This window comes from Aptenodytes patagonicus, chromosome 10 (assembly GCF_965638725.1).
Source record: "Aptenodytes patagonicus chromosome 10, bAptPat1.pri.cur, whole genome shotgun sequence".
Taxonomy (NCBI): domain Eukaryota; kingdom Metazoa; phylum Chordata; class Aves; order Sphenisciformes; family Spheniscidae; genus Aptenodytes; species Aptenodytes patagonicus.
The window spans coordinates 20,399,337-20,422,996 of record NC_134958.1 but is presented as its reverse complement, the minus strand read 5'-3'; the positions used below and the strand labels follow the sequence as shown (position 1 = coordinate 20,422,996).

Here is a 23,660-nt window from a genome sequence, read left to right as displayed (position 1 = left end):
TGCTACAGGTAGGTCATTATATCAATATAGATGGTCATATAGCAATAAAGGAAATAGGAAAAAGGCAAAGGAATATGGTATGGATGATTAGAGGTATGCAATGCTTCTGTGGAAAGAGAAAGTCTTTGGTTTCAGTTGATACTGCAGAGGAGAAATAAAATAACCACATTTTTTGTGTGTCGCAGTTGTATTAGGAATTGGACAGAATATTGAGATAATAATTTAGTAGACTTAGATACAGAATAAAGGCTGTGGTTTACTGGTAATAATGTTACGTTTATTTGAATTAACAAAATAATTTGTAAGGGTTCTAAGTGCTTCTGCTACAAAACTGAAATGTTGCAACTTTGAAGAGATTCCACTTGTATAATGGAATTGTAGTATTATCATCACAGAGAGGCAGTAAATAGAAACATATTGCATTAGGTTTTCAGTCATATTTCAAATAAATTAACTGTTCCAGACCTGTGATCAGCTATGTATACAGAATTTCTGCTTTCTTACAAACTTATCTAAAATAGCATCCCAGAAAAAGGAAGTTTTTGAATAGTCAGTCTCACTTTCAGTGAATGAATTGAATTATATTCTTAATGAGCTAGTAGAATTACTTGATTGTTCTGATTGTGAAATCTTTCCTGAGTTTTGTGTAAGCCACAAAAAGCTTGATTTTTCTGGCCCATCCGCAGAAATTATTTCTCACTGTTGCAAACAAAGATTTAACTACTCTTAGCAATATTAAGAGCGGTAGTGCACCCTGGCTGCCATCTGTTTAAGTATTAAATTTTTTAACCCTTTTCAGAAACCACCCAGGTGACATCATGCTTAAAGTACCTCTAGCACAGTTTACTCTAGGACCACTCATGTTGAAAATTGTAAATGAAACTGCTGTGAACTTGAGAAAGATCATTGTCAGTGAACACACACTGAAGAACTGTCCTTTAGAAATGCACAAATCTGCTTATTTGTTTTGCTTATTTGTTAAAGTTTTTCTTTTCTTGCAGTCTGTTTAGAAAATATCTTTACCTATCCATTGGGGAAAGGTGGTACAACATTACTGTAAGGCAGTAAATAAAATTCAGGCGTTTGAGTTTCACAACCAGTTTGTTGCATGTTCTTTAGTTTTGGTGTTTCCTGCCTTTGATTTGACTGTACAGACTTCCAGCTTCTGCTGTTACAAGCTTTTGTAATTAGGTTCCCATAAAATAAAGTTAAATGTAGTCAGCATCTTACAAAGGTTGCTGAAATTGCTAATTGCAGAGAGGAGAGAGTGAGTGAGTGCTTGTGAGGTTTATTTTTCCTCTGAGAAAACTTCTGATCTTTAGGACATGTAATGTTTGCAGCTTTATAGGTGCAGTTTTTCAAGAGCTTTGCAGAAAATAAAACTTTCAGCTGCTTTTGTAGCGGTTCTAAGAGTTTGAGCACTTAGCTTCTGTCAGAATAATTGTTTTTGTCTGTGCTTGATTTCTGCTGTAGTCAGACTAAGTTAAAGAAAAATGTGGTGATATGTAGTTTCATTAAATTCTGACCTTGTTAATATCTTCAGTGTGTGTGCTAGAGTCACTGATTTAAGAAAATGTATTTTCTTCATACTGATTGACGATACTGTATCTCATTTTATGCATATTGATTCTCAGATTGTGGTTCATCAAGTGGTGCTGTCTTCATGTTTCCAGAATTCAGAAGCTTCTGGATCATACTTAAATGTGTTTTTCATTACCTTTCCAGTATATATTTTCACTTTCCAGAAATTAATCCTGGTTTTGCTACAGGATACTATAACTTAACCCTTTATAAGTACTAAAGTAATTTTCTAGCTCTTCCCACATATCTTCTAGCTTTTGGGGTAGACTGTTGAAGCTGCTTTTAATTGCTTTATATCTAATACGTTATTTACACAGGGAGTGAATAATCCTACATTTTATTCAGTTGACACTGTAGGGAGAAATAAAATAAAATTAGCTAAAGTAGAATTTGGATAGAATGTTAAATTTCATTCTTCTTCTATTCTAAGAGTTGCTCAAATATTTTTATAATTACAAGTGATAATATCTGTGGTTTTTCTCTCCAGAAATATTGTACTAACTTACTGTTGAGACATAATATTGCTTCCTACAACACATGATTCTCTCCTCTTACTTCTCTGGCTGACATGCCATGCTTCTTCTGAGCAGAAGAATATGACAGTGTTTTCTAATCTTGAAGTAAGAGGCTTGTGTGTTTTGTATACGTTTAGAATTGTAGGAGTTTGCGATGATGACCTGATAGTCGAACCTTCCTCAGTTGTATAACTCGTGATGAGATACTTGTGTTGAAGAGATGGACCTTGTATAAGACACAGTGTTTCCAGTATTTTTGATTGTCATAAAGAAATATTTGCAAAATCTCCTAAAAAAAAAAAAAAAAAAAAAAAAAAAAAAAAAGCAACCAAATGGAAGATTTGTGCTTTGCTTTTTGTTTGAGTGGCAGACTGTAAAAATGCAATCAGGTATGCTTACCAGGAAGTATTATTACTATTTAAGAGAAAAGTAGCAGAGGAATAGACTTTCATGAGTCATAGAAAACTTTGAAACTTACAATTGTGTTAGTTGAAGAATGATTTTTGTAAGTTTGAAAATCTCCATGGACTGTGACAAGTGGTGCCTAAAGACTAGGTTAAAATATATTCCCCTTGTTTACTGTGTCCATTTGACAACACTTTATGTAAGATCAGTTTTGCTTTTGATCCCTGTTTTACAATGTTTATTTGTTTGGACCTTGTACACAGGGAGGAGAGCACAAAGTTGTAAAACAACAATTAAGCAGGAAGACTCAGGTATATACAGGCAATGGGAAATCACTGTACTTGAAGATTTAGCTCCATTTCTGAGTTGATTGTTCAATTTTTCCTTTTAGCAGTCTGGGCAGCAGTTATACCTTCTTTCTTATCTGTGGGCTTTTATTATTATTGAAATTTTTGATGGAATACCAATGATTACCCGCATTTGGCAATGAGGTAGAACCACTGTGTTGGAGATCATGATGCTTTAAAAAAAAAAAAAAAAAAAAAAAAAAGAAAAAAAGCGCCGTAAAATCAGCTCTTCCCTTCCACATATTTAGGTGGTTTCTGTCTGTTGATAAGCTGAATGTGTGCGCTGAGGACTGAAAAGGCAAAACACATTTTGTGGGGAAACTGCTGTTACACTCTCTGCTTTTTAAAATAGTAAGATAATATTGCTCTCTTCTACTTTTTAATGGTCTTTTGTACAACTTTCTTTTAAACAAAACAAAAAACCCTCTACTTTTTCTTGCCTTGACTTTCATACTTAAATCTCTTCTTGCAAGAATTTAGAGTTGCCTCTTTGGAGTTGCCTAGAGCTGTTCCTTATCTTCCTGTTCCTCCCTCAAAAAGAAGCTACAGTGTGTGCTGTAATCACTTTATATAGCTTCTGTCCCATCTCCACCTTTCTTAAATTTATCACAGCAATCTTTCTCTTAGATCTATGCACAGCACCTTCTCAGTAATCTTTTTTTTTTTTTTTTTAAATCTAAACCCAAGAAGGGCGTTTCCTGTTTACTTACATTAGGATAAATTTTTCAGCTGCGTGGAGGCAGTTCTTGGGTGACAAATTCAAATATTTCCCATAATTTCCAAGCTGACATGGATAGGGAAGACTGTGGAAATTCCTTCTGGGAAGTTGTGTATACATTCTGTCCAGGGCCAATCTTTCCTGCTAAGCTCAGAAAAAGGACCTTTATAACCTTATAAGCTTTGACCTTCAATCCCATGCTAAAGTCCTTTTAAAATTATTATTATTATTCCTATTCCCCCCCTTCTTGGAATATAGGAATATTTGCTGCACTTTCCAAGTTCTGAAGTCCTTTGACTGTGTTGAAGTTGAGAACTTCTGTTATTAACCTGTTTTGTAATGGTGTTTTCCTTTCTATTGAGTTGTTCTTACACTTGCATTTGAAGTTGATCAAAGCTGTCCCACTTACCTCAAAGTGAGAAAACCTAAAAACTTCTTGGTTTCCAGAAGCTGTAGTAAAAGTCTGAAAAACATTCATTCTTAGAGATTTGACAGTCTTCACATCTGAGCCAGTAAAGTGGATTTATGAGAACTTTTTAGTGTTTGCTGTGTTCCCCTTCTAGCAAAATCTACATTTTTCCATAGATAATTTAGGAGGTGGTGGTAAGTGGCTGGAAAACTTAATATTACTTTCCAGTCCCATTTTACCTTTTGTATGGCACATTATGTAAAATGTATTTTTGTGTTTATATAATTTTCCCTATAATTTCACTTCGATGTTAACTGTGACGTTTCAGAGGAATTACTCCACTTTTGAAAACAAATAATTGTTATACAGAATTTACTTGTGCTTCAGACACATATACATGAAATACTGAAATATTTATAGTATATACTATAAATACTGAAATAGGTATATTTTTATATTTATAAAAAATACTGAAACATTTATAGTGGAATACCTATTTTGTTGTATCTCCTAGTCAGTTTTACATCAGGGCATTGCTCATGGATCCATGCCGTCAGTGGCTTGGTATTGTATATATAAAATAAACAAGCTGGGATTAATTGCAAGATCAAGTTCCTCTTTCTGTTTCTGAGTGTTTAAATTGCTGTGGTGACAGATAGAAGAAAGGAGCAGTATTTATAGTTTATCACTTCATAATTTATTTCCGTTTCATGGAAATAACTTGTAAATTTAGTTATATGCATCTCCAGTCTCTTATTTTATTCTTATTTAAGATATAGAGGTAGGTTTTATTTCCTTAGAAAATATGCGGTTTTCCTCAGTAAAAGCATTTACTGTTTGGCCTATTTCATTAGTGATATAAATGTAATCTTAATTGAAAGCTCATTTGTTCAATATTCTGTTGTACTTAATGATTACTTGTAACAGGCCTTTCACATTTTAATACATGTGATTTATTAGTTATTTTAGGGAAGGTTACATCTCAAAAAAATGTTTTAAGTGATCTGTGAGAAGTAGCTGGTGGTTTCAGGCAGAATTAATTCCTATTTAAGAAAACCAAACTCTTTAACAACACTGATTATTTTAAATTCTTTAAAAATATTTGCTAGGCCACTAAAGACTGCATTCTCTCCCTGAAATGTGACAACTTTCCTCTTTTTCTCTATGTTTTAACTCAAAAGGGAAGATCTTAAATGTATTTTATTAGCATTTAATCTGTCTTGCTGACAAACACTTGCAGGCTCTTGGTTTTGTGTTTGTTTTTTTCCTAGTTGCAGCAAACACTGTCTAAAGCAAAACCTCTTTAAAATCATCATGTAAGTAAATAGATGAGCAGAAATATATGGAAAAAGGGGAAATTAAATTTATTGTAAACTTTCATTTTCTCTGAGTTCTTGGCCATGTGGAAATGTGTGCCAACCATTTAATTATTATGATTTCATAATGCTTAGAATTGCTTGTAAGTTGATTTATTTGAATTTGAAATGCAGCCTATTATCTTCTTTTTATGTTTACTAATTATTGCAAGATGTGAAGACTTCATCCTGAGCTTAGAATTTGAGTGATAATAGCATGAGGTAATTTGTGTATTTGGTGTTAGTTAGTTTGTTTACATAATGGGGAAAACCATGAACAGACCAGAAGAGGTAGCTGTTTTGTACTTTTGTGCTTGAAAACACAGAATTTGAAACAGCGGGATGATCATTCATTATGCAGTGAGATGTAGCTTTGGAGGATATAGGTTTGTCTTTGGGTGCATTTTAAATGGTGCACTTATAAAAGGAAAACGAACTTTTGTCTGTGCTGCAGGTAAGTTCCATGTTTCTTATAACATTAAGAGAGAGCTCTCTTAAGCATATTTTCTTTTGTTATTTAAATATTCTATTCTCAGCTCAGGAAAAAAACCCCCTTGATTATGTTCCTCTTGTTTTCACAGGTTTCATTTTAAAGCTCTTTTCTTCTCATTCCCTTTTATATGATGTGAGAGAAAAAACCAGCAGTTAGCGTCCCAATTGAAGTGAAGGGTAAGGAACAGCTTTGTTTGTTCTACAGCTTGCAAATACTCCAGTAGAGTATTTGATGAAGCTGAGCCTTTTCTTCAGTTCAGTTGTAGAGTCTGCAGCATTGTCTGTGACTCACAGAGTTATTAAGCATTATTTTTCCCCCAGCTTTAACAGTAGTTTCTAAGAGGGTGGTGGACAAATGCCTTTTCCTTCATCTTCTGTTCGGCAGCAGTTCTTTCTTTGTGGAACTGCCAGTAGTATCGGTAGGTTTCTGAATCTTCCTCCTAGCACTTGTTAATGAAAACCACTTTCTTGGCAGGCATTAAGTTGGATAAGATATACCCAAATTCTTTTGACCAAATAACGTTTGTAAGGAATACAGTTGACCTTTGACCTTGCCCTGGGTTTTGCTGAAGGTAGTTGCATGCTTGTATCTTTGCTTTACTTTCTTTCATGCTTCTTGTTCACTCCTGGTGTAACAAAATTTCATCGGCTACACTTGATTAGTGTTTCCACTTACTTAAATGTGTTCCTGAATTATTTTTTTTTCTCAGAGTTAACACTTAGGCGGGGGTTTTCCAGATTGGTTTCTAACTTTATAACAAACAACTTGGAATTCTGAGTTAGCAAACAAGCTCTGAAGGCAGTCTTAGTTACCTTCAGATTTATTCTACTGCAGCTCAAGTTGCTGCCATTGCTATTTTGAAAAAAATTCTACATCCAGGATACACAGAACTTGTTTTTTAGCGTTTGATATTTTCATTTTGTCTTAACTGTTCCCTAGAGTAAGCTTTTGAAATAGGTGTTAAATTTTATAAGACTGCCTTGTAATCCTTGTTCAGCTATAAGTTTTAAGTCCATTTTAGTTGACTTACCGATCAGCAACAGTAAAATATACGTGGGCATTTACTCCCCAAAAATGGCTATTTGCCCAACAGGAACTGTGGTTCTAAAAGATATGACAAATGAGTCGTCTTGTGAATTCTCACTATTTACTACTTTTTTTTTTTTTTTTCCTGAGGAGAAGGAGAAAGCAATGAATAAGGGAAGGAGAGCTGGGTTTCTGTGGTTCATGTTTTGTTAATGTGAATAGATTTTTCTCCACCTGGTGCTGGACAGATACATTTTTATATAAAGTAAAATATCAAAACTTTCTGTAATAATTCTAATTTAAAAACTTTGATACATATCTGGAAACTATGCAATAGGTAATGTTCAAGGCATCATCTTGGTTAAATCCTAGCTTTTTTGAACCAGTGAGAGCTGTTCACGTGGAAGATTTGGAGGTTTACTACAAATGTTGGCTAGTGATTTGACAGTAGGATAAGTTATTTTCAGATTGCTGAAAGGAATATTTTCTCTAACCGGAGTCCCAAAATATGAAAATATAAACACATAACAAGATGTGATAGGGCTGTTTTTAAGAAGGAACAATTTTGGTTGCCTTTGTTTGTTTGTTTTTTGTTGAAATAGAAATCCCAGAAAGCTCTGGGAACTTTGAATTTGGAACTTTGAATTCAAAGTGTTTTAAGTACTCCAGTGTTGAAATACTTTTATAACGCTGTTTCTGTACATTTAGACTGTTTTAGGTTTGTGCCGCTGCTGCTGAAAGGAAAGTACTTCCTTTCGCCACTTCTTGTCACATGTTTCTGCTTTCTCCCTTTGTGCTTAGTCTGGTGCTTGGCCATGTGATCAGCTTGTTTAGAAAGTTGGTGGGACTACACGTTGACCCACACTGCAGAATTGGTACCTTCCACATTGTCAGCTGACCTTGTAGTGGTTAGATGTAGTAAAACATCAGTGAGTATATTCATGTCGTCTTTCAAAGTCAAATGTATTTTTTTTTTGCCGCCACTTAAAAAGAAATGAGATGTCCTTGCCCATGCTCCGAAGCAATTATAAACCTTATATTTGTGGTCCTCAGGCAATGAGCTGGAGGAAATAAACCCTACCCTATAAACTGCTAGCCATTGTTACCTAGTTTCTGGTTAACTATAGTGATAAGTAGTCACTACACTTGTACTCCACACAGAGACAGAGATCATTTACATTTGTATCCAGAGAGCATTTTCAGCATTATATCAGATCAGCTTGTTGCCATTGGTGTGTCCGGTTAAAGACTGCTACCTGTCACATCAAACCGAATGTTATTTTCAAGATGGACCAACGTACTTCTTTTGAAAGTTGCAGTAGTAGAGTAGGTCACTACTAAGAGCTCAGATTCAAGCTTCAGCCTCTATTTTTAGAGATGCATCCAAGGGGAAGAGAAAAAAATCTATCAGTTTTCAGGAAAAGGAGCAGTATTTGCACCTTTGAGGTACATGAGCAAGTTTTGAAATTTCTGGATGAAGAATAGCAGATGTAAGTATAACATAAAGCAAATGAATGAGTCTTTATTCAGGGAACTTCTTAATGTAGCTAGATCCCCATGTATTGCCTCTTGAGAAGGCGCTAGCTTTGTCACTGAAGACCAGAGTTTGGAAGTTTGCATTAATTGGCCTTACAGTTGCAATTCAGATCAAGTGGGAGTTAGCAAATCCTTTCTTCCTGACGAATGAGAAAATGTTGCCTTTTCTTCGTGAACAAGGTCCTGGATGTTATAATACCTATCTGTGTCACTTGGAGGCTGAGCTGTTCGTGTGTTTTTTGTAGTATGAGTAAACTGAAGGTGTGTCTAGTATGAAATGCAAAGAATTATCACTGCCTCTGAATGGTAGTTAACAGTTGGGGCTCCAGTTCTTGTGTGATAGACATGTGTAAGGATTTTTTCTGCTGTAATACAACTGAAGTTACTTGGGCAAGGCTCACTGAGGCTCAAATAAGGCTTTTGGTGAAGGTGCTAATCTATTTTAGAGAAAATTTGGCTGGAATAAAAGCTGGTGTTTAATAGCACAGAATGTGGTTTTTTGACGGGTATATTGGCAGAAGAGCTGTAGTATAGTTCTCTGGTTTTTGTTTTTTTTTTTTTTTTTTTTTTTAAGTGTGAAACGTCAAGTTTGAGAGAGAACAAAGTTGCATTATATATTATCCGTTGCACTACAAGCATTACAGCCGTAGTAAGCACATCCTCTCACTAGATGGCAGAGAAATTCCCTCCACCCCTCCAGAAATTTAGTTTTAAATTAGATCAAATAAGGCTCAGACTACCAAAGAACACAAATGTCTCCTTCAGAATATTGTATTACTTTTTGGTGAAATTGTAATACATTAGAACTTGAAGGGTCAAAGAGCAGAAACTGGTCATTCAGAACCTGTGTAACCCATGGTTAATGATTAAAAAACAGGAGTCAAACAAATCCGTTTTGTACAATAGGAGGTAAAGCATTTGTGGGTTACTTTAAATGACACTTATTTTTGAAAGAGCAGTTTGAAAACACTCTCTTGCTTTGGAAAAGCTTCCTTGCATATTAAGCTGTAAGTTAGCTTAACAAAATTTACAGTTAACATCAAGAATCCTCTTGAAGAAACTGGAGTTCTAAATGCTACCAGCATTAAAATTAATAACTCAAGTGTCTCTTTGGGAGCAGAGGGTTCTTTTTATTTATTCATTTTAAAAAATTTTCTCAGACTTAGAAGTACCCTGGACTCAACTAGTTGTGATCAGTCTGCGTTCTTGTATGTGAGAAGTTTTTCAAGCTCAGGTTTTTTTTTTTAATTAGGTTTTTTTTGTCACATTATCAATGCTTTCACTTTTGCAGTACTTGAACATTGTATAAATGATAACTAAGAAACGTTGATTTTAATGACTTCATTGTTACTTCGCATGCATATGTAGTTCTTGTGGTTTATGTTTTTGCTGTTGAGTTCAAAAGCTATCTAGTGAAAATACTGTGTTTATGAGGGTTAGAATATTAAGCGAGCAAAACAGGAATAAAAAAAAATTGTTTTCTTGGAATAGAGAAATTGAAGCCAGTAAAAAAAAATCCTAAATCCAGTTGCAAAGTACTGAAATACTAAAATGCCGCTAGATTGCAAGTGAACAATAAAAATAGTAGGATATTAAAGTAGACAGTCTTTGAAATCTATGGGGCACGTATAAATATGAAATGCTCAATGCACATTGCATTTACACTCTTCTGTAGATTTCTCCTACTCATGGCAGGGTTCTGATCCAGAACTATGAGTAGGATCTGGCAATGAAGCCCTCACTTCATTTTTAAGAAGCTGGAAGTCCCAAAAGATAGTTATTCCAAAACCATATTGCATTCCTTTTTTTTAAGTGTTAAGTGTTGACAGAACAGCCTGAAATTGCAAGATGAAAGGAAAAAGTGAGAAGAAAAGGACTGAAAAGTTTTTTGACACATGCTGCAGCAAGATATGTGAACTAGCTTGGATCCTGTAAACAGAATGACTGTATCAACATGGTGCTGTGCTTGAGCTAATAAGCCCTGCTAAGAAGCTATCCTAATACAAGCTTTGCTTGTATCTCAACTTAGTCTCACATAGGCCAGCACTTCCAGACCATGCAAACACTGATCTCTGCAGCAGCTTGCCTTTTGGTACCAGTGGCATACATTAATGGTTTTGGTTAGAATAATTTTTTGAAGAATACTAACATCTTCCGTTTCTGAGCTCCAAACAATATGTATAGTGTAGGAGTTCTAGTCGTTGCTTTATTCTTGGGAGAGTACTGTCAGTTGTATTTCCTTGTTTTTTGGTCTGTGGAATTTCTTGTTGTTATATGAGAGATGTGGACTGTTCAGCAGTTTACATTTTTGTCAGAAAAGCTACTCCATTAGGTTAACCTCCTTTATCCTTATAAAATACCAGAACGTGAGAGCAGGGTCACCCATTGTATAAGTCAATGCAGGCATAAATCATCATAATGCTGAGATATCCTTATCAATTCTGCAACTTTTTAGTTCTTCAGATCTGAATCTTGAATTACCTTGTCTGTTAAATAAATGCTGTTCATGTGTACTTTTAAATAATAACCAGGTAAGCTAAAATTGTGGTTACTAACATTAAAATATGATTCTATAGTACTTGAAGAAGTGCATTATGGTGAGATGTGTATCATGACAAAGAAGAAAAGCCATGCATTGCTGCATTTATATGGAACAGTCTTCCCCCATACATCCTCATCTGTCTGTGAGAGAGCAGTCACTGAGACAGCGTTAGGCACTTTCTAAATAAATTTAAAAATCAATTAATTTACTTTATGACTCTAAATATTGCAAAATTGGAATAAATGTCACTTTGTGTTCTTGCTGCAGATTACTTAGGATCTTTTTTGTGATAGTAATCTCTTCAGGGAAGATCTTCTTGTTAGCCTGAAATAAATGTTTTCCTAGTAGAATGACAACGTGAGACTAGAAAAATTCTCTGTGTTATATATCAGAATTTATTATACTCCATTTCAAAAGGGTTTGCTCTTTCCATTAGAAACTCATTGCAGAATATAACTGGGAACAAACTTCTGAGTTTTTCAGTTTAAATTCATTTGTGATTGTTTCATACCCATTTGTTCTTATGCTCATAATCTCCTTTTGCTTATTTAGCCACTCCCGCCCCTTTTTTCTCTCCTGTATTTATAGACCAGATGTCATTTTATTTCATTTTTATTATGTATTTATTTATTTTGATTTGCTATGCTGCAACGCCACACTCCTAGTCTTACCTTCAGGCTAGATTCTCTATTAGGGTAGATCAGAGGAATAATCTTTTTCTCTGCATGATCCAGTGTCAATCTTTAATGAGTTCAGGATATAGGTGACAGAAATCCAGCTGGCTAATCCAATTGGTTAGCATTTTATAAAATTGTGTAAAAACGCTTCTCTTACCTAACCTTCCCTAACCATTCTGGAAATGCTTGTTAATGCTACTCAGGATTGTATTTTCTTTCATGATGACTCATGATCCTTCTGTGATTCACTACATTCTTCTACTTTTGAATCTCCCAAATAATAGATTCTCTACTTACGGGAGAACTTTTTATTCCATAATTGTGTAAGCTGGCATGTTTTACTATTAAATTTCAAGCTATTAATCTTACTACTTCTCACCTACATATGGTTCTTCCCATGTGACATACTCATCTACAGTGATAGAGGTGCCTCTGCACTCTGTGTTGTCATTGTTTTACCAACTCGTTGGTTTCAAGATAGAAAAGATCTCTCAAAACTTAACTAAAAACCAACTTGATTTTTTTCCCCCTGTTTTACCTCCAAATTTTGTCTTACTAACATACAGTTCTTCTATAAACTTATACCACCTTAATTTTTGGAAGTAGTTTATTACAGCATCATTTGCCTAAATAATAATGTATGCTTTTGAATATACAAGATGCCCTTCTGACAATTTTTTTTTTAAATGGTTTATACTTTCATTTTGAGTAGTATGGTTAAGAGGTTTGTAGTTACTGAGAGCATTGGGGAACTGCAAGACCATATGTACGTTTGCCATACTGTCTGTGCCGTATACCTATGGTGTTTTGTCCCGAAAGAAGGACTATGTAGAGAAAATAATCTGCTTTTCCAACACTATATACTCCCTTCTGAAAGTGAGCAAAGAGGACTTGTTGCCATGTTCAGTTTGATAGTTGATGCATTCAGATTAAATTTCAAAAAGGTCTGATACTCTGTAATTTAAGGTAACTTTTCCATCTGTTGATTTATTTTAGATTTTCAATTTTAAAACAGTGAACAAAAGATGCAGTCCCATCTAATTAATTGTAAACCTTGAAACTACTTTTCACTTAAGCCAAGTTATAAGTGGTTTAATATCAAAGCATTCAAGTTTCACACATGGATTTTGTAACTGAGGTTTTAGGCCACCTGTGTAGAACTCAGACCCTACTGCGTATCTCAAGGGAATAACAATGGAAAAAGGGATCTTTCCGTTCAGCTAAGTAAGTTGACTTGAGTTCAGGCAGTGCAAAAGTCAGAAAAGAGATGTATTCCAGGGGCTAGTGCTAGCCAAAAAAAAGCTTTGTGGTATGTGGCGAGGAATCCCATTTTAATTGTAGGATTCCCAGGAGTTTTGTAGCAGTTTCATCATAATGCTTCATTGAGTTTGAATCCATGTAAAAGTGTCATGATTCATAATGTGTTGGGTTTTTTTCCTAAAATTGTCAGCAAAAAAAGATCTCTCAAATTAATTGATGTCTTTGATTTGAAAGAATGTTGTAAGCTGTCAAGTTAGTTTGGCAACCAATTTGAACTTTCCTGGTAAAACAGTGTTGTTGCGTTATTAAGTTTTCTCTTTACCTCCATATTGTTAGCGATCCCTTCCTTAAAAATCTGTCCTAAAAAGCTTTGAATACTTTCAAAGTCACACATTATACAATACATTAACATAATGTAATACATGATTTTTGATACTGTAAATTTACTTGGAATAGTTGTAATGTGTATTTGGCTCTGAAGAGCCTATTCTCTGAATGAATAGAGTCTACATAATGTGCCGCTCTAGCAGTCAAGCCATCTGTGCTGGTTTCCGTTTAACATCCTGACATGGATTTTAAAGAGATCTCTAGCTTACCTTAGAAAGGGGAAAGCGTGGCTTGTGACAGCAGGACTTAAAGATGTGTTTGACAGGTTGAGCCCTTAGTTATGGCCTGAATTAGTAGAATCATTTATTGTAAAATGAAGGTTTACACTGGTACTTTGTTCACTTGTACACAGTTGTGTACGATTTTGTGCATTTTTTGAAGTCTTTGTCCTCAGTTTTGCTGTCTGTAAAGAGAATATTATTTTTTCTAGAGAATATTAAAAGTGTATTTTCATTGAAACAGCAGAATTAGATCTGCTTTGTGTGAATTTTTGTGCATATGGGTTTAGAAAATGCAGACATACTAAAATTCTTACATCATGTTAAGGAAGTTGCTCATATGCATGTACTTATTTGTTTAAAATGAACGTAAAAATTCATCTGTAACATGTCTTTTTTATGCTACTCCTAAACTATTCTGTTAATATTTGACCTGAATTCCAGGTTGCAGCACTTATATGGGTAAAATGGTGGAACTTTGGTAATTCTTGGTGATTAATCTTTTGCTGCTTGCTGTCTTAAAGGATTATTAGGATTTGTCCTGCTGTGAGTAGTAAGTTCTCTAGATAATACTGCACATTTATTTACAGTTTTTTGTCATCTTCAGGACTGATGGCAAAGGAGTAAACCAACATGGCAGCTATGGTCCCACCTGTGAAGCTGAAATGGCTTGAACATCTAAACAGCTCCTGGATCACAGAAGACAGTGAATCTATTGCAACAAGGGAGGGAGTTTCTATCTTGTACGCTAAGTTAGTCAGCAATAAAGAAGTAGTGCCATTGCCCCAGCAGGTTCTGTGCCTCAAAGGACCTCAGTTACCAGATTTTGAGCGGGAATCTCTATCTAGTGATGAACAGGACCACTACTTGGATGCCCTTCTTAGCAGCCAGCTGGCACTGGCGAAGATGGTGTGCTCAGACTCTCCATTTGCTGGAGCACTTCGAAAACGTCTCCTTGTGTTACAGCGTGTCTTCTATGCACTTTCTAATAAATATCATGATAAGGGTAAGGTGAAACAACAGCAGCATTCACCAGAAAGCAGTTCTGGATCAACAGATGTGCATTCTGTCAGTGAACGTCCTAGGTCAAGTACAGACGCACTCATAGAAATGGGGGTTCGGACCGGATTAAGCTTGTTATTTGCACTGCTAAGACAAAGTTGGATGATGCCTGCGTCAGGACCTGGCCTCAGTCTTTGCAATGATGTTATCCATACTGCAATAGAAGTGGTGAGCTCTTTGCCACCTTTATCTTTAGCAAATGAAAGCAAGATTCCACCAATGGGGTTGGACTGTTTATCACAAGTAACAACATTTCTTAAAGGAGTAACAATTCCAAACTCTGGGGCAGACACTTTAGGTCGTAGATTAGCTTCTGAATTGCTTCTTGGTTTGGCTGCCCAACGAGGTTCCTTGCGATATCTTCTTGAATGGATAGAAATGGCTTTAGGTGCTTCAGCTGTAGTAAACACCATGGAGAAAACCAAGTTGCTGCAAAGTCCAGAAGGGATGATCAGCTTTGATTGCTTTATGAGTATATTAACACAGATGCGACGATCTTTGGTAGGTATACCAGCTTTGATTTTTCTACATTGCAAATGTAGTTGCATTCTTAACTTTAAATAGTTTTTCAACACTGAATGCCAGTTTGCTGAAGAGTCTGCTTAATATATTAAAAAAGTTTTTGTTTGGTTTTTTTTGTGTGAAAATTTTTTTTCAGTATTTCCTCTGTTACCAACCATCTCTTTCTCTTCCTCCCTGCCCACACATTTCCTCATAGGTAAAGGAGATGAAACAGCAAAGCAATCCCTGTGTTGTCACTTTTGGCGTTATGCTCTAATTTCAGGAAAAGAATCAAGGACATACTTGATCCACTTGCACTTTACATTTAAAAGTTAGAAAGTATGGAACTATTTTTAAGGCTTGCTTTGCTGAATTTGCTTAGAATTCAAAGTTTTGCAGTATGCCTTGTTCCTGTTCAAAGTTGTTTATATTGGACGTTCCTGCGCTCCAGTTAACCTGGGTGTCTGCTTATACATCTTTGGAGAATCAGTAAGATCTGAGATGTTTAGCGTTTTTGATACTGCTCAGAAATTAATGCGATAAGAAAATGAACTAAATTGTTTGGACATATGGCACACTGCTTTGTATGTTGAGTGCTTAATTCTGGTCCTAGATGAATATTCTTTTTAAAGCTATGAAATTATTGCACAATATGCAATCAGAAGCTGTGGCAAGCTTCTGCCTCATATGCTCAGACTGAAACAGGGAAAGACTTTTTCCCTGAAGTGGTCATTCTTTTCTCTCCTCTCAGGCTTGTAATGCTTGCTAAAAAATTTTAAAAACTGAAAAATTAAAAGAATGGGGACCGTGAGAAGAGCATGGCAGTAACAGGATGTGAACTGTGTTGAATGTCCTGATGGGCAACTTTATTTGTTGTTGGTTTTTGGACTAGACATAAAATTAGAGACCAAAATGTGGAAGATATGTAAACACAAAAATAATGATGATTAGTCACTTTTTAAATTAAATAATTATCACTTTAAACTAAATACAAGTGACATGCATTTCAGAACAAAGCAGTATTGGGAGAAATTGACTCTAAACCCAGATATTTTCACAAAAATGAATAAATAAGAATGTTTAACTAGCACTTGTCACATTTCTGTTATCCTGAGGTGTATGCAGATATCACAGGAGAAAGGTAGTTTACTTATGCTTATAGAAACTTAACTATAAGAACAAATCCCTAATGTATTTTGTACAGGTGCGCTGTTGCTGTATGGAAGTATTTTTCTCATAATAACAACATTTAAAAATTGTAGGGATCATCCGCGGATCGAAGTCAATGGAGAGAGCCGACTAGAACGTCTGATGGCTTATGTTCTCTTTACGAGGCAGCTCTGTGTTTATTTGAAGAGGTATGTCTTGAAACAAACCTTGACTTTAAGGTAATTGTAGTTTACTTCCCCCTCACACATCTGATTGGTGTGTGCATGTGGGTATGGTCTAGTCTCTACTGAGTTATTCTGGAGTTGAAGAGGAAGGCGAAAAAAGGTCAAAAACTAAGATGTAGAGAAACAAAGTAATTTGGGCAAGCTAATGATATGGTGATAGGTGATTTGTGTTTTAGGCAGAGAATCATATTGAGGGGAAAGTACAGTTGTATTAAACATTGTGACTATATGGAAATAAATGAAAATGCTACTGTGTAATAAACCTCTCATTTTAATAGGTTTGTCGAATGGCATCAGACTACTCAAGAACATGTGCCAGCCCTGACAGCATTCAAACGGGTGATGCTCCCATTGTTTCTGAGACCTGTGAAGTGTATGTTTGGGGTAGCAACAGCAGTCATCAACTGGTAGAAGGAACTCAAGAGAAAATACTTCAACCCAAGCTTGCTCCAAGTTTTTCTGATGCACAGACAGTGAGTGACATTTATAGTGGTACATTATGTAACATTTAACAGCTTCATAGCTATAATATGAAATTGGAAAATAGTACTTTATTTCTGAGTGTCAAGTTGTAATGAAGGTATGGTGCTCAGAACTAATCACACAAGTTATTTGATACTTACTGAAAGTATCTCGCTACTTTTATTGATGCCTGGAAAAAACATTCTGTTTCTTTTTTAATGACACAGACAGATCAATATCCATGTAACAAGAACAATTGAATTATCTAACTTGCTGTGAAATGCATTTGCAGAGACGAATTTGCTTGCCTGTAGTTGTTTGTTTGGTTTTTTTACTGTTGTTTAAAAGGTATCTTAACTACTCAATCTTCTTTTCCATTGGTGGTTTTCACACCAAGGTTGCCTAGTTTAAAAGTCCAAATCGGGCTAACTGCTGGCACAGCAACCTTAACTAGCTTTCTGAAAAGCAATATACGGTATGGTCTTTCTGCTCTCAGTCACAGATTCTGCAGTTGCAACTGAGCACTTCTATTGACAGTTGCAACTGTCACTTCTGTGACACAGAACAGAATAGTTTGCTTTTCTGTTACTATATTGGCCTTGCAGTGTTGACTTAAGTAAAAGCATTATTTTGGTCACTAGACAATTTACGTACATTTTCTGAAATTGTTTCTATTGACGTCACTGATATATTTTTATATGCCAGTGGACTGCAGGACCAGGCATCATAAAGCAAGTTTATGCATTCAAAAAACTTCCTTTAAACAAAACATTACAGTGGAATGAGTGATCTGAATGAATGAGTTACTCTTTAAGTAGTACTGTATACACCCGTACAACATATTTATGTGATTTCCCACTGGGATAAAGAATTTTTTCTTCAACCTTCATTGACTGTCTTTGTAGGATTTGTCTATATGAAGAAGTTAATTCACAGTAAACAGGGCTGTCACCATGCAGTCCACTGCCTGCTTTGTGCCGTTTTATAACGTGGACATGCAGTGCCTTTATGCTTCAGATTTGAACCTGCTTTGCACTTATGGTGTGTTAAGATTCCTATAGGAAATTACTGCAGGGTTAGCTGGTTTGCTATTAGGTCATTCTTCAGCTGTGCGCTGACTTTCCAGTAGAGGCAAGTTCTTACTTTCTTAAAAACTTTTGGTCTTATTTCTTTGGTGTTTATGTAATTAAAAAGCATAGTCTCAAGTGGTGGTGGATTTTTAGCATTTGGCATATTTCTGTAATGTTGCCTCTTGGTTAAAATTAAGCAAAACCTACAGTGCTTTATCAAGCTGTTACTTTGTCTTTTTAATCTTCAGAAATTAAGATACCTTCAAAGACTGTCCATTTCCATCCATGAGCCTTGGAGATCTGAAGGCAGCCTGAGCTCTGTAGTCTGTAGAAGAGATGCAAATAAATAAAATAGATTAATCACTATTTACATCCTTTACCTCAAGAAAATAGATTTACTCATAAAATATTTTTCCAGAATTTGAATTTTACTGCTGAAGTCCAAATTCTGCTTAATTTCTGCATTATATGAAAAGGTTATGTAAAGAAACCTGACATTCTGTTTAAAAATATAGACTTCTAGACCTATATGTGAATCTTAGATTTATCTGATCTTTCTTTTTTACTATTTTAACCTTTTTGTTTATAGATTGAAGCTGGACAATATTGTACTTTTGTTATTTCTACGGATGGTTCTGTTAGAGCCTGCGGTAAAGGCAGCTATGGGAGATTAGGACTGGGTGACTCCAATAATCAGTCCACATTGAAAAAACTGACTTTTGAGCCTCATAGGTCTATTAAAAAAGTGTCATCTTCAAAAGGATCTGATGGTCACACTTTAGCATTTACAACAGAAGGGGAAGTCTTCAGCTGGGGTGACGGTGACTATGGAAAACTGGGACATGGAAATAGTTCAACTCAGAAATATCCCAAACTTATTCAGGGTCCTCTGCAAGGAAAGGTATGTTTTGTATAGTAGAACACCTGTTTGTGTTCTGTTCAGTTGTGGTATTGTGTAAAATTCGAAATATATAAAATCTTAAGAAAAAGTTCTGTGTTTTCTCTAAACTTCTTTTTGAAGCTGGGTCTGCTTTCAGCAAAGCACTAAAACTTATGGTTGCCTTTAAACATGTGATTTGGACAATGGCATTGTCAGTAAACCTTCTCATTGTCTTCAGAGTAAAACTTGCTTGTACACTTTTGCTGAACTGCGGTGACATTCCAGGAGATGGTTGCTTTTGGTAGCTATAACATTAGGACTTTTCGTATACAACTTTTTAGTGGCTTCATTTGAAAAGTGGCTTTGTTTTGTCCTACAAGGCCTTCTCTTCCCTACCTGTCTATGTTTTGGCCAGTGTTTTAAACATCCACTGATGCTGCTTTTTGCTGCTTTAAGACTAGGATATCGTTCTGTTAAATTTGCTCGATAAATAAATCATGACCAGTTTTATATATAAACTTGGCTCTTTGAGTACGGATTTGCACTTATCAAATACCAAATAGAAAAGATTGCAAAGATTAATGTATGTGTGTACTTGCTCTACATGAGTGAACAAGTCAATTTATCTAGACTGCTTCTGAAACTTGACTTTCATAAGCTTTCAAACTTCCTATTCAATTTGTATAAAAACTTGATTTTTATTTTTTGCATGTAACATAGGTTGTTGTATGTGTATCAGCTGGATACAGACATAGCGCTGCTGTTACAGAAGATGGAGAGCTATATACATGGGGAGAAGGAGACTTTGGAAGATTAGGTAATTTTAAAATTTCACAAGATGCTTTTGGAAGAATTCCTGTGTCTGGTAATGATACTATACATGTATATGCCTTGTTCTCTTATTGTCCCCTCAAAATACACATACACATGTACACAGGTGTGTGTATATAGGTCCCTGTATTAAAACTAGTGCACAGACTCTTAGAAGATTTTAATGCAGTTAATTTTACAAAGGATCTATTTTTTTAAATTCTTCTTTTCAGGAGAAGTTGCCTCCATTCGTAAGATTATATATGATTGCCACTGCCACTTAAATGTCAACAGTAGACATTTTAAATAAACTGGAATTCTAGATAAACATGATCTAGTGATGGTAGGATGGTTCTTTGAACAGTCATGAATAACTGGCTAATAATATCAAGGGTCTAATTCTAATGTGATACTAATAAGTATCACATTGACATTAAGTTTGTCAGAATGGCTTAATGTCATTTTAAGACCTTTATGTCTTAAAAGTTAAATTTAACTGAAACAAAAACCACGGTGTTTCTGTTTGCTAAAAGTTTACTGGTCTATTTCATCATCTTTGCTGTACAGCTGGTATGCCTAGTATAAAAAAAACACCCTTCTCAAGTAGGTTCAGTTGAACCAACAGATTTTGCATAGAAAACTGCTTCAAGTTGGGTTTTAGTTCCTTTCTGCTGTCTTTGCTTTGAATGTCATGATCGCCAAGTAGAACGGTGAAAGCAAGTAACTGACAGGGGCAGAAGATGAGGACAGTGTTTTACAACTTAAACTGTCACAGTTTTTCAAGGTAATCAGTAGAAGTGCTGAGCCTATCCCTGCTGTTAAGAAAAGAACACTAGGTTAGAGGTTTAACCTACAATTTTGGGGGGAATTGTGGGAACGTTCTCATTGAGTTTTAGGGTAATGTGGGGGTTTTATGTGCTTTGGGGAGCTTGGAGTGTACAATGGTGAGTTCCAGTGCGCAGCTAAAAGTCGCATTAATTGTTCACATTTAATCAGTTATGAATACCATGTGGTATTGTTTTACCGCTGTTCCCCATTTTTCTTCTGTGTCTGCAGAATTTCTGTAGTTTATTAGACATGTAACTCATGCTTATTATGAAGTAGGTGATACTGTAATGTATTGGGGATCTGCAGAAAGGACCAGTTAGAATTATGACTGTCTAAAACTAACTGGCTTGCTGTTTTTATTTGTCTCTGCAGTAGGTATGCTTTTATTGACAGTAGTAAGAGTGTGCCCTTATTTTAGCTTCCTTCTGCTGTTCAGGCTACCTGCTGCCCAGTATCAGGTAGTATAGCTACCTAATCAACTAGTATTAAAGGCAGTTGTACTAGTAATTCTTTTTATTTCTTTTAAACTAGATAGAAAATAGTCCTATGATTTAGTGGCAGTAAGGTATGAACAAGTGTCCTGGAGTATGTCTTAACAAAAATGAAATGTTTGTTAACCTTACTACAGATCTCTTCCAAACCTTACTACAAATCTTTCCAAAAAGTGGGCAGCAATTATCATTTGTGCTAATTACAATGTATATGGGTTTTGCAAAACCTTACTGAAATTACAAACCATAAATAGAACTGAAATCTTCACAAAAAGAAAATATATTTTTCTTTTTTCCTTAGGTCATGGTGACAGCAACAGCCGCAACATTCCAACTTTAGTAAAAGATATTAGCAATGTGGGAGAGGTTTCCTGTGGCAGTTCACACACAATAGCTCTGTCCAAAGACGGGAGAACAGTATGGTCATTTGGAGGAGGAGATAATGGTAGGTAAAACTAACATTTTGGTAGTAATTTTTGTCTTACTCCATCTACCTCCTAGCCTCAGTACTCCTAGCAGTTTGGGGTTTTTTTTGCCATTTGGTAGCTGTTCAAGAAAAGGATTTTAGTAAAATCTAAATACAATATTTGAAGTTTAACTGCAAGATTATAGACTTTAAAAAGGGATTATCGGAAGGAAGAGAGGTATCACAGAGCAGAAAGCTCAATGAAGGCATAAACAATTCTGGAAAAAATGCTTTGCTGATAACTTTCAAATAAACTCACTTATTTGATATGGCAATAACTGTATTCAGGTACTAGAAGCTGTTGCATTTAAACTGCCTCTTGAAGAAATATCTCCCATCTCAAAAATGAAGGGCTTCTAAGCCTCCTTGCCAGTAGATGCTTTGTCAAAGACAGAATCATTCATTTTCTACTATTACTGTATTTAGCTAAATTTGGTTATTCTGCTAGATAAAAAATAAAACTCAGATTAAAATTGCTGTATTATTGCTTCCTAGCCTAGTGTGAGAAGAGAGGAAAATGCAGACTACAGAAATCTCATAATCAAATTGGTGGTTAATAGAACTGGGTAGGAATTTGAATTTCGTTCGAAACATAGCTCTGACATGTACATATAGAATTGTTCCCACTCCTCTGTCTCCCTCTTTCTGTAATTTTCAGTTGAAAAATCAGTTTTTAACAGGACAGGCATCTTAACCATCACAAAGTATTGGAGTTTGCTCTTCTGTTTCAGTAAATTATAAACAATTTGGCTTTTGGATATTAATAATGTGATACTAAAATATTGTTGTAGGAAAGCTAAAACAACATGAATCAAAGCATAACCTTTGTAGAAATTATCAGCCTTTGTAATATATTTTACATTTGATTTTGTTTTTTTCTCATTCCTTTTGAGGAATGTTTTTCTGTCAACACACTGACATGGTCTAGTGACAGTCCTTGTTTTTGAGGTCATTGATTGAAAATGGTGAAGTTGTGGAGACGAATAGCTATTTTCAAGAGAAACTTAAAGGAGGAATAAGGGAATAAAAATATTAATGTGTACACAAATGCACACAGCTGTTAGGAAAAAATGCAGAAAAGTTGGGTTTTTTTCAAGTTACTTTTATAAAGCAGGAGAGAGAAATCTTTTAATCTTTTTTTGCCAAATATGAAAAGGTTTAGTGCTTTGGAAGGCTTTAGTAATTAAACAGCAGGCAATGAATAGTGTAGATACATGGAATTAATATTTCAATTTTTAAATACACTATGATAAATATATATTTCCTGAAGTCTGTAATTACTGCAATAGAAAGAGAATAGGTTTTATAAAAATTGTAATATGTTTTAATTTTAAAAATACACTCTGACATTTTTGCAAATCCAAAAAAAATTCTTTTTGAGTACTTCTAATAGTCATAGCTTATGTATTGAAAATACCTTCCACTTGTGTTTCCTTCTTTTGTAGGCAAACTTGGTCATGGTGATACAAATAGAGTGTATAAACCTAAAGTTATAGAAGCCTTGCAAGGAATGTTTATTCGAAAAGTTTGTGCTGGGAGCCAGTCTTCGCTTGCCTTGACATCAACAGGACAGGTAGGCAAAAACAAGTTTTCACTCAAATGATGAAAGTTGGTGAAGATGGTGTGGGTTCATTATTTCAGCAATTATTATTTTGACTGTTGAGAAAATATTCAACTAGTACTTAAATATAAGTGAAATTCTTGATTAGAGATTGTAAGTACTGAGATCCTAATGCACTAGAGTAATTCAAAATGTGCTGAAGAGTCATGTAAAAGTACAGTTTTCAAGAGTCTTGCTTAGCCACAGAAAATGAATTATTCTTTAGGTTAATAAACATAACCAGTGCAAAACCAAATTGGATTCAGGAAGCAAAGTGGGTTCTGGAAGCAAAAGCCTTGTAATTTTTGAATACATTTTGGAAATTTGAAAAAAATGCTTGTAATTTTTAATGCATTAACCAACTCAGGTGGTTAAGTGATTTAGTAGTTTAAATGTATGGGTATTTTAGAATATAGGTGTTAACAAAAGTTTTATTTCTAATCTGAAAAATCTCGGAAGAGCTTGGAAATAAATGTTTAGGTGGTAAATGAGGGCCCTTACTGGCATGATGTATATACATGTAATACAATAAGCATTTCTACACATGTAACCTAACTGACCCCCGACCCTCACCCCACTGTGCTTCAAGGGCAATGGGTTTTTAAAGTATGGATTAGGAGTGTTGAG

General features: G+C 35.1%; 1 protein-coding gene across 7 annotated transcripts in view; it reads left to right on the top strand.

The window, feature by feature from the left end:
• The window catches only part of HERC1 (HECT and RLD domain containing E3 ubiquitin protein ligase family member 1), a 107,829-nt gene that overhangs the window by 5,738 nt on the left and 78,431 nt on the right, over positions 1–23,660 (top strand). For 6 of the 7 annotated variants that reach the window (XM_076348400.1, XM_076348402.1, XM_076348404.1 and 3 more), the window contains exons 2-8: positions 14,077–15,032; positions 16,295–16,390; positions 16,705–16,899; positions 18,548–18,859; positions 19,559–19,655; positions 21,269–21,412; positions 22,879–23,006. In XM_076348400.1, the coding sequence (XP_076204515.1) occupies positions 14,103–15,032; positions 16,295–16,390; positions 16,705–16,899; positions 18,548–18,859; positions 19,559–19,655; positions 21,269–21,412; positions 22,879–23,006 (1,902 nt within the window). In that variant the 5' untranslated portion in view covers positions 14,077–14,102. Of the gene's footprint in view, positions 1–5,979; positions 6,000–14,076; positions 15,033–16,294; positions 16,391–16,704; positions 16,900–18,547; positions 18,860–19,558; positions 19,656–21,268; positions 21,413–22,878; positions 23,007–23,660 lie in introns of those variants that run through there. The other variant, XM_076348399.1, reaches the window with a different exon arrangement.